We start from the raw sequence: 15,092 nt of genomic DNA on the forward strand, positions 1-15,092 counted from the left end.
AGACATTGCCAAAATATCTACAAAACATGCTTACCCCTTAAAACCTTACCCAACCTAACCTTACCATCACCGAAGTCAGAGAATTCGACATTGCCAAAATATCCACAAAAAGTTCTTATCCTACCAAACCTCACCCAATTGAACCTAACCATCACCGAAATCAAAGAATTGGACAATGATAAAATATCCACAAAACGTGCTTACCTCACAATACCTAACCCAACCTAACCTAACCATCACCGAAGTCAAAGAATTCGACATTGCCAAAATATCCACAAAAAGTTCTTATCCTACCAAACCTCACCCATCTGAACCTAACCATCACCGAAATCAAAGAATTCGACATTGCCAAAATATCCACAAAACGTGCTTACCTCACAATACCTAACCTAACCTAACCTAACCATCACCGAAGTCAGAGAATTCAACATTGCCAAAATATCTACAAAAAGTTCATACCCCACCAAACCTCACCCATCTGAACCTAACCATCACCGAAATCGAAAAAATGGACATTGCCAAAATATCCACAAAACGTGCTTACCTCACTATACCTTATCCAACCTAACCTAACCATCACCGAAAATAGAGAATTCGACATTGCCAAAATATCCACAAAAAGTTCTTATCCTACCAAACCTCACCCAATTGAACCTAACCATCACCGAAATCAAAGAATTGGACATTCTAAAAATATTCACAAATTGTGCTTACCTCACAATACCTAACCTAACCTAACCTAACCATCACCGAAGTCAGAGAATTCGACATTGCCAAAATATCCACAAAAAGTTCTTATCCTACCAAACCTCACCCATCTGAGCCTAACCATCAACGAAATTAAAGAATTGGACAATGATAAAATATCCACAAAACGTGCTTACCTCACAATACCTAACCCAACCTAACCTAACCATCACCGAAGTCAAAGAATTCGACATTGCCAAAATATCCACAAAAAGTTCTTATCCAACCAAACCTCACCCATCTGAACCTAACCATCACCGAAATCAAAGAATTCGACATTGCCAAAATATCCACAAAACGTGCTTACCTCACAATACCTAACCTAACCTAACCTAACCATCACCGAAGTCAGAGAATTCAACATTGCCAAAATATCTACAAAAAGTTCATACCCCACCAAACCTCACCCATCTGAACCTAACCATCACCGAAATCGAAGAAATGGACATTGCCAAAATATCCACAAAACGTGCTTACCTCACTATACCTTATCCAACCTAACCTAACCATCACCGAAAATAGAGAATTCGACATTGCCAAAATATCCACAAAAAGTTCTTATCCTACCAAACCTCACCCAATTGAACCTAACCATCACCGAAATCAAAGAATTGGACATTCTAAAAATATCCACAAATTGTGCTTACCTCACAATACCTAACCTAACCTAACCTAACCATCACCGAAGTCAGAGAATTCGACATTGCCAAAATATCCACAAAAAGTTCTTATCCTACCAAACCTCACCCATCTGAGCCTAACCATCAACGAAATTAAAGAATTGGACAATGATAAAATATCCACAAAACGTGCTTACCTCACAATACTTAACCCAACCTAACCTAACCATCACCGAAGTCAAAGAATTCGACATTGCCAAAATATCCACAAAAAGTTCTTATCCTACCAAACCTCACCCAATTGAACCTAACCATCACCGAAATCAAAGAATTGGACAATGATAAAATATCCACAAAACGTGCTTACCTCACAATACCTAACCCAACCTAACCTAACCATCACCGAAGTCAGAGAATTCGACATTGCCAAAATATCCACAAAAAGTTCTTATCCTACCAAACCTCACTTATCTGAACCTAACCATCACCGAAATCAAAGAATTGGACAATGATAAAATATCCACAAAACGTGCTTACCTCACAATACCTAACCCAACCTAACCTAACCATCACCGAAGTCAAAGAATTCGACATTGCCAAAATATCCACAAAAAGTTCTTATCCTACCAAACCTCACCCATCTGAACCTAACCATCACCGAAATCAAAGAATTCGACATTGCCAAAATATCCACAAAACGTGCTTACCTCACAATACCTAACCTAACCTAACCTAACCATCACCGAAGTCAGAGAATTCAACATTGCCAAAATATCTACAAAAAGTTCATACCCCACCAAACCTCACCCATCTGAACCTAACCATCACCGAAATCGAAGAAATGGACATTGCCAAAATATCCACAAAACGTGCTTACCTCACTATACCTTATCCAACCTAACCTAACCATCACCGAAAATAGAGAATTCGACATTGCCAAAATATCCACAAAAAGTTCTTATCCTACCAAACCTCTCCCATCTGAACCTAACCATCACCGAAATCAAAGAATTGGACATCGCCAAAATAACAACAAAACGTGCTTACCTCACAATACCTAACCCAACCTAACCTTACCATCACCGAAGTCAGAGAATTCGACATTGCCAAAATATCCACAAAAAGTTCTTATCCTACCAAACCTCACCCAATTGAACCTAACCATCACCGAAATCAAAGAATTGGACAATGATAAAATATCCACAAAACGTGCTTACCTCACAATACCTAACCCAACCTAACCTAACCATCACCGAAGTCAAAGAATTCGACATTGCCAAAATATCCACAAAAAGTTCTTATCCTACCAAACCTCACCCATCTGAACCTAACCATCACCGAAATCAAAGAATTCGACATTGCCAAAATATCCACAAAACGTGCTTACCTCACAATACCTAACCTAACCTAACCTAACCATCACCGAAGTCAGAGAATTCAACATTGCCAAAATATCTACAAAAAGTTCATACCCCACCAAACCTCACCCATCTGAACCTAACCATTACCGAAATCGAAGAAATGGACATTGCCAAAATATCCACAAAACGTGCTTTCCTCACTATACCTTATCCAACCTAACCTAACCATCACCGAAAATAGAGAATTCGACATTGCCAAAATATCCACAAAAAGTTCTTATCCTACCAAACCTCACCCAATTGAACCTAACCATCACCGAAATCAAAGAATTGGACATTGCAAAAATATCCACAAAACGTGCTTACCTCACAATACCTAACCTAACCTAACCTAACCATCACCGAAGTCAGAGAATTCGACATTGCCAAAATATCCACAAAAAGTTCTTATCCTACCAAACCTCACCCATCTGAGCCTAACCATCAACGAAATTAAAGAATTAGACATTGCCAAAATATCTATAAAACATGCTGACCCCTTAAAACCTAACCCAACCTAACCTAACCATCACCGAAGTTAGAGAATTCGACATTGCCAAAATATCCACAAAAAGTTCTTATCCTACCAAACCTCACCCATCTGAGCCTAACCATCAACGAAATTAAAGAATTAGACATTGCCAAAATATCTACAAAACATGCTTACCCCTTCAAACCTAACCTAACCTAACCTGACCATCACCGAAGTCAGAGAATTCGACATTGCCAAAATATCCACAAAAAGTTCTTATCCTACCAAACCTCTCCCATCTGAACCTAACCATCACCGAAATCAAAGAATTGGACATTGCAAAAATATCCACAAAACGTGCTTACCTCACAATACCTAACCTAACCTAACCTAACCATCACCGAAGTCAGAGAATTCGACATTGCCAAAATATCCACAAAAAGTTCTTATCCTACCAAACCTCACCAATCTGAGCCTAACCATCAACGAAATTAAAGAATTAGACATTGCCAAAATATCTACAAAACATGCTTACCCCTTAATACCTTACCCAACCTAACCTTACCATCACCGAAGTCAGAGAATTCGACATTGCCAAAATATCCACAAAAAGTTCTTATCCTACCAAACCTCACCCAATTGAACCTAACCATCACCGAAATCAAAGAATTGGACAATGATAAAATATCCACAAAACGTGCTTACCTCACAATACCTAACCCAACCTAACCTAACCATCACCGAAGTCAAAGAATTCGACATTGCCAAAATATCCACAAAAAGTTCTTATCCTACCAAACCTCACCCATCTGAACCTAACCATCACCGAAATCAAAGAATTCGACATTGCCAAAATATCCACAAAACGTGCTTACCTCACAATACCTAACCTAACCTAACCTAACCATCACCGAAGTCAGAGAATTCAACATTGCCAAAATATCTACAAAAAGTTCATACCCCACCAAACCTCACCCATCTGAACCTAACCATTACCGAAATCGAAGAAATGGACATTGCCAAAATATCCACAAAACGTGCTTACCTCACTATACCTTATCCAACCTAACCTAACCATCACCGAAAATAGAGAATTCGACATTGCCAAAATATCCACAAAAAGTTCTTATCCTACCAAACCTCACCCAATTGAACCTAACCATCACCGAAATCAAAGAATTGGACATTCTAAAAATATCCACAAATTGTGCTTACCTCACAATACCTAACCTAACCTAACCTAACCATCACCGAAGTCAGAGAATTCGACATTGCCAAAATATCCACAAAAAGTTCTTATCCTACCAAACCTCACCCATCTGAGCCTAACCATCAACGAAATTAAAGAATTAGACATTGCCAAAATATCTACAAAACATGCTTACCCCTTAAAACCTAACCCAACCTAACCTTACCATCACCGAAGTCAGAGAATTCGACATTGCCAAAATATCCACAAAAAGTTCTTATCCTACCAAACCTCTCCCATCTGAACCTAACCATCACCGAAATCAAAGAAATGGACATCGCCAAAATAACAACAAAACGTGCTTACCTCACAATACCTAAGCCAACCTAACCTAACCATCACCGAAGTCAGAGAATTCGACATTGCCAAAATATCCACAAAAAGTTCTTATCCCACCAAACCTCACCCATCTGAACCTAACCATCACCGAAATCAAAGAATTGGACATTGCAAAAATATACACAAAACGTGCTTACCTCACAATACTTAACCTAACCTAACCTAACCATCACCGAAGTCAGAGAATTCGACATTGCCAAAATATCCACAAAAAGTTCTTATCCTACCAAACCTCACCCATCTGAGCCTAACCATCAACGAAATCAAAGAATTGGACATTGCAAAAATATCCACAAAACGTGCTTACCTCACAATACCTAACCTAACCTAACCTAACCATCACCGAAGTCAGAGAATTCGACATTGCCAAAATATCCACAAAAAGTTCTTATCCTACCAAACCTCACCCAATTGAACCTAACCATCACCGAAATCAAAGAATTGGACATTGCAAAAATATCCACAAAACGTGCTTACCTCACAATACCTAACCTAACCTAACCTAACCATCACCGAAGTCAGAGAATTCGACATTGCCAAAATATCCACAAAAAGTTCTTATCCTACCAAACCTCACCAATCTGAGCCTAACCATCAACGAAATTAAAGAATTAGACATTGCCAAAATATCTACAAAACATGCTTACCCCTTAATACCTTACCCAACCTAACCTTACCATCACCGAAGTCAGAGAATTCGACATTGCCAAAATATCCACAAAAAGTTCTTATCCTACCAAACCTCACCCAATTGAACCTAACCATCACCGAAATCAAAGAATTGGACAATGATAAAATATCCACAAAACGTGCTTACCTCACAATACCTAACCCAACCTAACCTAACCATCACCGAAGTCAAAGAATTCGACATTGCCAAAATATCCACAAAAAAATCTTATCCTACCAAACCTCACCCATCTGAACCTAACCATCACCGAAATCAAAGAATTCGACATTGCCAAAATATCCACAAAACGTGCTTACCTCACAATACCTAACCTAACCTAACCTAACCATCACCGAAGTCAGAGAATTCAACATTGCCAAAATATCTACAAAAAGTTCATACCCCACCAAACCTCACCCATCTGAACCTAACCATTACCGAAATCGAAGAAATGGACATTGCCAAAATATCCACAAAACGTGCTTACCTCACTATACCTTATCCAACCTAACCTTACCATCACCGAAAATAGAGAATTCGACATTGCCAAAATATCCACAAAAAGTTCTTATCCTACCAAACCTCACCCAATTGAACCTAACCATCACCGAAATCAAAGAATTGGACATTCTAAAAATATCCACAAATTGTGCTTACCTCACAATACCTAACCTAACCTAACCTAACCATCACCGAAGTCAGAGAATTCGACATTGCCAAAATATCCACAAAAAGTTCTTATCCTACCAAACCTCACCCATCTGAGCCTAACCATCAACGAAATTAAAGAATTAGACATTGCCAAAATATCTACAAAACATGCTTACCCCTTAAAACCTAACCCAACCTAACCTTACCATCACCGAAGTCAGAGAATTCGACATTGCCAAAATATCCACAAAAAGTTCTTATCCTACCAAACCTCTCCCATCTGAACCTAACCATCACCGAAATCAAAGAAATGGACATCGCCAAAATAACAACAAAACGTGCTTACCTCACAATACCTAAGCCAACCTAACCTAACCATCACCGAAGTCAGAGAATTCGACATTGCCAAAATATCCACAAAAAGTTCTTATCCCACCAAACCTCACCCATCTGAACCTAACCATCACCGAAATCAAAGAATTGGACATTGCAAAAATATACACAAAACGTGCTTACCTCACAATACTTAACCTAACCTAACCTAACCATCACCGAAGTCAGAGAATTCGACATTGCCAAAATATCCACAAAAAGTTCTTATCCTACCAAACCTCACCCATCTGAGCCTAATTATCAACGAAATCAAAGAATTGGACATTGCAAAAATATCCACAAAACGTGCTTACCTCACAATACCTAACCTAACCTAACCTAACCATCACCGAAGTCAGAGAATTCGACATTGCCAAAATATCCACAAAAAGTTCTTATCCTACCAAACCTCACCCATCTGAGCCTAACCATCAACGAAATTAAAGAATTAGACATTGCCAAAATATCTACAAAACATGCTTACCCCTTAATACCTAACCAAACCTTACCTTACCATCACCGAAGTCAGAGAATTCGACATTGCCAAAATATCCACAAAAAGTTCTTATCCTACCAAACCTCACCCAATTGAACCTAACCATCACCGAAATTAAAGAATTGGACATTGCAAAAATATCCACAAAACGTGCTTACCTCACAATACCTAACCTAACCTAACCTAACCATCACCGAAGTCAGAGAATTCGACATTGCCAAAATATCCACAAAAAGTTCATATCCTACCAAACCTCACCCATCTGAACCTAACCATCACCGAAATCAAAGAATTAGGCATTGCCAAAATATCCACAAAAAGTGCTTACCTCACAATACCTAACTCAACCTAACCTATCCATCACCGAAGTCCGAGAATTCGACATTGCCAAAATATCCACAAAAAGTTCTTATCCTACCAAACCTCACTTATCTGAACCTAACCATCACCGAAGTCAAAGAATTGGACAATTATCAAATATCCACAAAACGTGCTTACCTCACAATACCTAACCCAACCTAACCTAACCATCACCGAAGTCAAAGAATTCGACATTGCCAAAATATCCACAAAAAGTTCTTATCCTACCAAACCTCACCCATCTGAACCTAACCATCACCGAAATCAAAGAATTCGACATTGCCAAAATATCCACAAAACGTGCTTACCTCACAATACCTAACCTAACCTAACCTAACCATCACCGAAGTCAGAGAATTCAACATTGCCAAAATATCTACAAAAAGTTCATACCCCACCAAACCTCACCCATCTGAACCTAACCATTACCGAAATCGAAGAAATGGACATTGCCAAAATATCCACAAAACGTGCTTACCTCACTATACCTTATCCAACCTAACCTAACCATCACCGAAAATAGAGAATTCGACATTGCCAAAATATCCACAAAAAGTTCTTATCCTACCAAACCTCACCCATCTGAGCCTAACCATCAACGAAATTAAAGAATTAGACATTGCCAAAATATCTACAAAACATGCTTACCCCTTAAAACCTAACCCAACCTAACCTTACCATCACCGAAGTCAGAGAATTCGACATTGCCAAAATATCCACAAAAAGTTCTTATCCTACCAAACCTCTCCCATCATAACCTAACCATCACCGAAATCAAAGAAATGGACATCGCCAAAATAACAACAAAACGTGCTTACCTCACAATACCTAAGCCAACCTAACCTAACCATCACCGAAGTCAGAGAATTCGACATTGCCAAAATATCCACAAAAAGTTCTTATCCCACCAAACCTCACCCATCTGAACCTAACCATCACCGAAATCAAAGAATTGGACATTGCAAAAATATACACAAAACGTGCTTACCTCACAATACTTAACCTAACCTAACCTAACCATCACCGAAGTCAGAGAATTCGACATTGCCAAAATATCCACAAAAAGTTCTTATCCTACCAAACCTCACCCATCTGAGCCTAACCATCAACGAAATCAAAGAATTGGACATTGCAAAAATATCCAAAAAACGTGCTTACCTCACAATACCTAACCTAACCTAACCTAACCATCACCGAAGTCAGAGAATTCGACATTGCCAAAATATCCACAAAAAGTTCTTATCCTACCAAACCTCACCCATCTGAGCCTAACCATCAACGAAATTAAAGAATTAGACATTGCCAAAATATCTACAAAACATGCTTACCCCTTAATACCTAACCAAACCTTACCTTACCATCACCGAAGTCAGAGAATTCGACATTGCCAAAATATCCACAAAAAGTTCTTATCCTACCAAACCTCACCCAATTGAACCTAACCATCACCGAAATCAAAGAATTGGACATTGCAAAAATATCCACAAAACGTGCTTACCTCACAATACCTAACCTAACCTAACCTAACCATCACCGAAGTCAGAGAATTCGACATTGCCAAAATATCCACAAAAAGTTCATATCCTACCAAACCTCACCCATCTGAACCTAACCATCACCGAAATCAAAGAATTAGGCATTGCCAAAATATCCACAAAAAGTGCTTACCTCACAATACCTAACTCAACCTAACCTATCCATCACCGAAGTCCGAGAATTCGACATTGCCAAAATATCCACAAAAAGTTCTTATCCTACCAAACCTCACTTATCTGAACCTAACCATCACCGAAGTCAAAGAATTGGACAATTATCAAATATCCACAAAACGTGCTTACCTCACAATATCTAACCCAACCTAACCTAACCATCACCGAAGTCAAAGAATTCGACATTGCCAAAATATCCACAAAAAGTTCTTATCCTACCAAACCTCACCCATCTGAACCTAACCATCACCGAAATCAAAGAATTCGACATTGCCAAAATATCCACAAAACGTGCTTACCTCACAATACCTAACCTAACCTAACCTTACCATCACCGAAGTCAGAGAATTCAACATTGCCAAAATATCTACAAAAAGTTCATACCCCACCAAACCTCACCCATCTGAACCTAACCATCACCGAAATCGAAGAAATGGACATTGCCAAAATATCCACAAAACGTGCTTACCTCACTATACCTTATCCAACCTAACCTAACCATCACCGACAATAGAGTATTCGACATTGCCAAAATATCCACAAAAAGTTCTTATCCTACCAAACCTCACCCAATTGAACCTAACCATCACCGAAATCAAAGAATTGGACATTGCAAAAATATCCACAAAACGTGCTTATCTCACAATACCTAACCTAACCTAACCTAACCATCACCGAAGTCAGAGAATTCGACATTGCCAAAATATCCACAAAAAGTTCTTATCCTACCAAACCTCACCCATCTAAGCCTAACCATCAACGAAATTAAAGAATTAGACATTGCCAAAATATCTACAAAACATGCTTACCCCTTAAAACCTAACCCAACCTAACCTAACCATCACCGAAGTCAGAGAATTCGACATTGCCAAAATATCCACAAAAAGTTCTTATCCTACCAAACCTCACCCATCTGAGCCTAACCATCAACGAAATTAAAGAATTAGACATTGTTAAAATATCTACAAAACATGCTTACCCCTTAAAACCTAACCCAACCTAACCTGACCATCACCGAAGTCAGAGAATTCGACATTGCCAAAATATCCACAAAAAGTTCTTATCCTACCAAACCTCTCCCATCTGAACCTAACCATCACCGAAATCAAAGAATTGGACATTGCAAAAATATCCACAAAACGTGCTTACCTCAAAATACCTAACCTAACCTAACCTAACCATCACCAAAGTCAGAGAATTCGACATTGCCAAAATATCCACAAAAAGTTCTTATCCTACCAAACCTCACCCATCTGAGCCTAACCATCAACGAAATTAAAGAATTAGACATTGCCAAAATATCTACAAAACATGCTTACCCCTTAATACCTTACCCAACCTAACCTTACCATCATCGAAGTCAAAGAATTCGACATTGCCAAAATATCCACAAAAAGTTCTTATCCTACCAAACCTCACCCAATTGAACCTAACCATCACCGAAATCAAAGAATTGGACAATGATTAAATATCCACAAAACGTGCTTACCTCACAATACCTAACCCAACCTAACCTAACCATCACCGAAGTCAAAGAATTCGACATTGCCAAAATATCCACAAAAAGTTCTTATCCTACCAAACCTCACCCATCTGAACCTAACCATCACCGAAATCAAAGAATTCGACATTGCCAAAATATCCACAAAACGTGCTTACCTCACAATACCTAATCTAACCTAACCTAACCATCACCGAAGTCAGAGAATTCAACATTGCCAAAATATCTACAAAAAGTTCATACCCCACCAAACCTCACCCATCTGAACCTAACCATTACCGAAATCGAAGAAATGGACATTGCCAAAATATCCACAAAACGTGCTTACCTCACTATACCTTATCCAACCTAACCTAACCATCACCGAAAATAGAGAATTCGACATTGCCAAAATATCCACAAAAAGTTCTTATCCTACCAAACCTCACCCAATTGAACCTAACCATCACCGAAATCAAAGAATTGGACATTGCAAAAATATCCACAAATTGTGCTTACCTCACAATACCTAACCTAACCTAACCTAACCATCACCGAAGTCAGAGAATTCGACATTGCCAAAATATCCACAAAAAGTTCTTATCCTACCAAACCTCACCCATCTGAGCCTAACCATCAACGAAATTAAAGAATTAGACATTGCCAAAATATCTACAAAACATGCTTACCCCTTAAAACCTAACCCAACCTAACCTGACCATCACCAAAGTCAGAGAATTCGACATTGCCAAAATATCCACAAAAAGTTCTTATCCTACCAAACCTCTCCCATCTGAACCTAACCATCACCGAAATCAAAGAATTGGACATTGCAAAAATATCCACAAAACGTGCTTACCTTTTTTTTTTTTTTTTTTTTTTTTATCGTCGGAGGTGGGGAATCTTCCAAAGACATCCTCCAGCCCGAACTGGAGGATAGTGTCGGATTTTTACCGACTAAACCCCACCCCCTTGACTCCCCTGCTCCCCGGACACATTTTCATGTTTTGCTTCGGGAAAGCAGTTTTGTCTTAGCCATTTATGGCTCTTCCTTCGAGTTCTCGGGTTCTTTCTGCTTCTTCTTTATTTTTCATTATCATCGAAGCAAATGCTTCCCACGCTGACCAGGCAGTTGCGCTATCCAGTATGACGAAGATTATGTTTATCGGCGTCAGGTGTTCTACGCCGATTACAGTTCTGAATGTTCTTCTGTCGTCTTCCCATGCTGGACAATCAAAGGTTGTGTGGGCCGCGTCGTCTTTCTCGTTTTCACAGTGGTGGCACTTCGGAGTTGTTTCCTTTCCTATTTTGTGTAGGTAGGTCCCGAAGCACCCGTGACCTGTGAGTATTTGGGTCGTGTGGTGATTCAGTTCGCCGTGCTTTCTTTGGCACCACGCTTTTAGGTCTCCGATGAGATGGTGTGTCCATCGACCTTTTTCTGAGTTGTTCCATCTGTCTTGCCATTTGATCATCGTTGTCTCTCTGGCTGCACTCTTCTTTTCACCTCTGTAGATCGCTTGTCGTTCTAGAGCGAGTAAGTCGATCGGTGGAATGGCGCACAACACCAGGATGGCATCTTCAGATACTGTACGGTATGCCGCTGCGACTCTTAATGCAGCTCTTCTTTGTACTCTAGCGAGGCTGAGCCTCGTCCTCTCAACCTTTGTTTTTTCCGCCCAAATCGGAGCACCGTACAGGAGGACTGAGTGTACTACTTCACAGTATAGTTTTCTTCTCCTCTGTTTCGGTCCACCGATGTTGGGCATCAGTCTGGCGAGGTCTTCTGCTATTTGGGCCGCCCTAGCTCCCGCTTTTTCCGCATGTTTTGCAAAGCGTAGTTTGTCATCTAACTGCACTCCCAAATACCGCAGTGATCTGCTGAACGTCACCTCAAAACCGTTGACTGTTATTTGAGGAGGCAGCAGCTTTCTACGTCTTGTGAAGAATACAGCTTCGGTTTTCTGGACGGCGAGCTCCAAGCCCGCATCCACGAGCCATTTTTTAACCCTTCTTATGGCTTCTTCGCTTCTTAGGCGTAAAGATGTTGTGTTCTTTGCGGTGACAAGCAACGCGACATCGTCAGCAAAGGCGACCAGGCTCGTTTCATCTGGCATTGGAATCTTCAACAAGCCGTCGTACATTACATTCCAAAGCGCCGGGCCCAGGACCGATCCCTGTGGTACGCCCGCAGTGACTGATCGTTCGTATTTTTTGCCCATGCATTCATACAGAAGGATTCTGTCCGAAAAATAGCTCTCGATCATCTTGATAAGTTTTTCCGGAGCATTGATAGTGACTAATGCATCGAGAGTCCTTCCCCAGTTGGCAGTGTTGAATGCATTTTTTATGTCGAGCGCGATCATCACAACATGTTTGCTCGCCTTGACGCTCCCACGCCATGCAAGTCTTACGGTGTTTACGACTTCACTGATCGCGTCAATAGTTGAGCGACCGGGTCGAAATCCAAATTGCTGCGATGACAGTCCTGTGTCGCTGTTTTCTAGCTGTTGTTGTAGTCGCTGTAGGAGAAGTCTCTCTAGTAACTTTCCTACCCCGTCAAGTAGGCAGAGTGGCCTGTATGATGAAGGTCCTGGTGGGCCTCCCTTTCCTTTTGAAATCAGCACGAGTTTTTGTCTTTTCCATGGTTTTGGAAAGGTTCCTTCCGACAGACAAGCATTGAAGGTCGTCAACAGCAACGCAGGATCGCTCAAGGCAATTCTTTTAATAACTGCGTTTGGAATGCAGTCCGGTCCCGGCGCCTTTTCAATATTTATTCGTTTGGCGGCTGCTACGACTTCTTCCTCCGTGAAAATCGGCATCTCATCACCAGTACTGCTCGCCGATCGTCTTTCCATCACTGGGTGTTGCGGAAAGAGGCCATCTATGACCAATTGAAGACTCGCCTTATTTTCAAGATATGGATCGACAGTTCCAATTCGGAGCTTTTTCCTTATGATCTTATATGGGCTCCCCCACGGATTCACATCAATCGATTTGCAGAGCTCTTTCCAGCATCTCTCTTTACTTTCTTTTATAGCTTTTCGTAAAGCTATCCTGGCTTCTTGATATTTCACTCTGTGCTGTTCATTGCTTGACCGTCGTTGTGCTCGGCGTCTGCAGGTTAAGCACTCGCGGCGAAGTATGGCGATGTTTTCGGTCCACCAGAAGACCGGGCGCCTCTTTTTACCTCCGCGTCTCGGCATCGATGCGTCGCAGCTCTCACTCAATAGGTCATTTAATGAGTTGGCAATGTCTTCGGCTCCAACCCCGCTGCTTGCGACGTCAGTCACTTTTGATCTTAGTTCTGCAACGGCTTCGTCCAAAGCTACGATGTCCAGCTTACGAGCTCCCCAGCCAGAACTAGAAGGTAACATTTGTGGCCCGGCGAGGCGATCTTCCAACTCGAAGCCAATGTAGCGATGGTCGCTGTGAGAGTAGCTGTCAAGCACTTGCCATTTTCGGATCCTGCCAATTATTGTTTCACCTGCAAATGTGACATCGATGACCGATCCGGTGCTGCCCCGAACGAACGTGTAAGCACTTCCTACGTTGGCCGCATGCAGATGTAAATGCGATGCCATTTCAGAGAGTAAAATACCTCTGCGATCCGTTTTTTGAGAGCCCCACTCTGGAGCTTTTGAGTTAAAATCTCCGGCAACGACAACAGGTAAGGTCGATGTTCTCACGTCATCTTCAAGGCAGACGAGATCTCTCTTGAACTCCTCTATTGTTGCACTAGGAGAAAAATAGCAGCTATAGAACCTCACTCCCCTCATCTCCACCCATGTCCAGCCTTGGACGCCAATTGAAACAGCATTCGTGATTCGCAGGTGGGCAGTTGGTGTGTAGATTGCAGATCTTGAGCTTGCATCCGAATACCATCGATGAGGAATGTTGCGGTACTGTTCAGACACAATCACGAGGTCCGCTCGCCGCTCCTCTGCTGTCTGTATCATCACATCCTGCGCCGCCTGGCATCCATTCAGATTGATCTGGAGTATGCGGATCATTGTTGTGTTCGTCCTTTCAGAGCAGTCCGGAGGGCTGCACAGCTTCGACTACCGGTCTGATGACCGCTGCTTATTTTTTCTCCTTCACAAATGCTGCAGTGTGGGTCGTTCTTACAAATCACAGCTTTATGGCCTTCCTGGCCGCACTTGTTGCATTCTTTGCTTCTGTCTTGTTTGCTGGCGCATTCTACCGCAATGTGTCCGAATCCCCGACACCTGAAGCATCTTATTATATGGACTCGGGGCCTCAAACGACAATTGACCCATCCGATTCGAATTCTTCCGGCCTTAATCAATTCAGTGGCATCGTCTCTCGGGAGTTTGACCATCGCAATCTGAGTGCCTCCATAAGCCGGTTTGAACGTGATCAATCGCGCATTTCTCACCACATGTGGTGAAGCGCTTGCTAATGCCTCCATCAATTCTGTCTCATCCGTGGCCCCATCGATGTCCCGTATTTCAATGACGACTCCAGGGACGAGCTTCTTCACAGTCGCACCATTGCCCAGAATCGCGG

The 15,092-nt window shown here is 41.3% G+C and overlaps 1 protein-coding gene across 1 annotated transcript in view; it reads right to left on the reverse strand.

Annotated features, from left to right (window-relative positions):
* The window catches only part of LOC143918647 (uncharacterized), a 41,017-nt gene extending 26,442 nt beyond the window's left edge, over positions 1-14,575 (reverse strand). Inside the window, exon 1 of the mRNA XM_077440590.1 lies at positions 13,856-14,575. Within this exon, the coding sequence (XP_077296716.1) occupies positions 13,856-14,575 (720 nt within the window). The remainder of the gene's footprint in view (positions 1-13,855) is intronic.
* Positions 14,576-15,092: the final 517 nt, after the last annotated feature.

This window comes from Arctopsyche grandis, chromosome 11, assembly GCF_051622035.1.
Source record: "Arctopsyche grandis isolate Sample6627 chromosome 11, ASM5162203v2, whole genome shotgun sequence".
NCBI classification, from domain to species: Eukaryota; Metazoa; Arthropoda; class Insecta; order Trichoptera; family Hydropsychidae; genus Arctopsyche; species Arctopsyche grandis.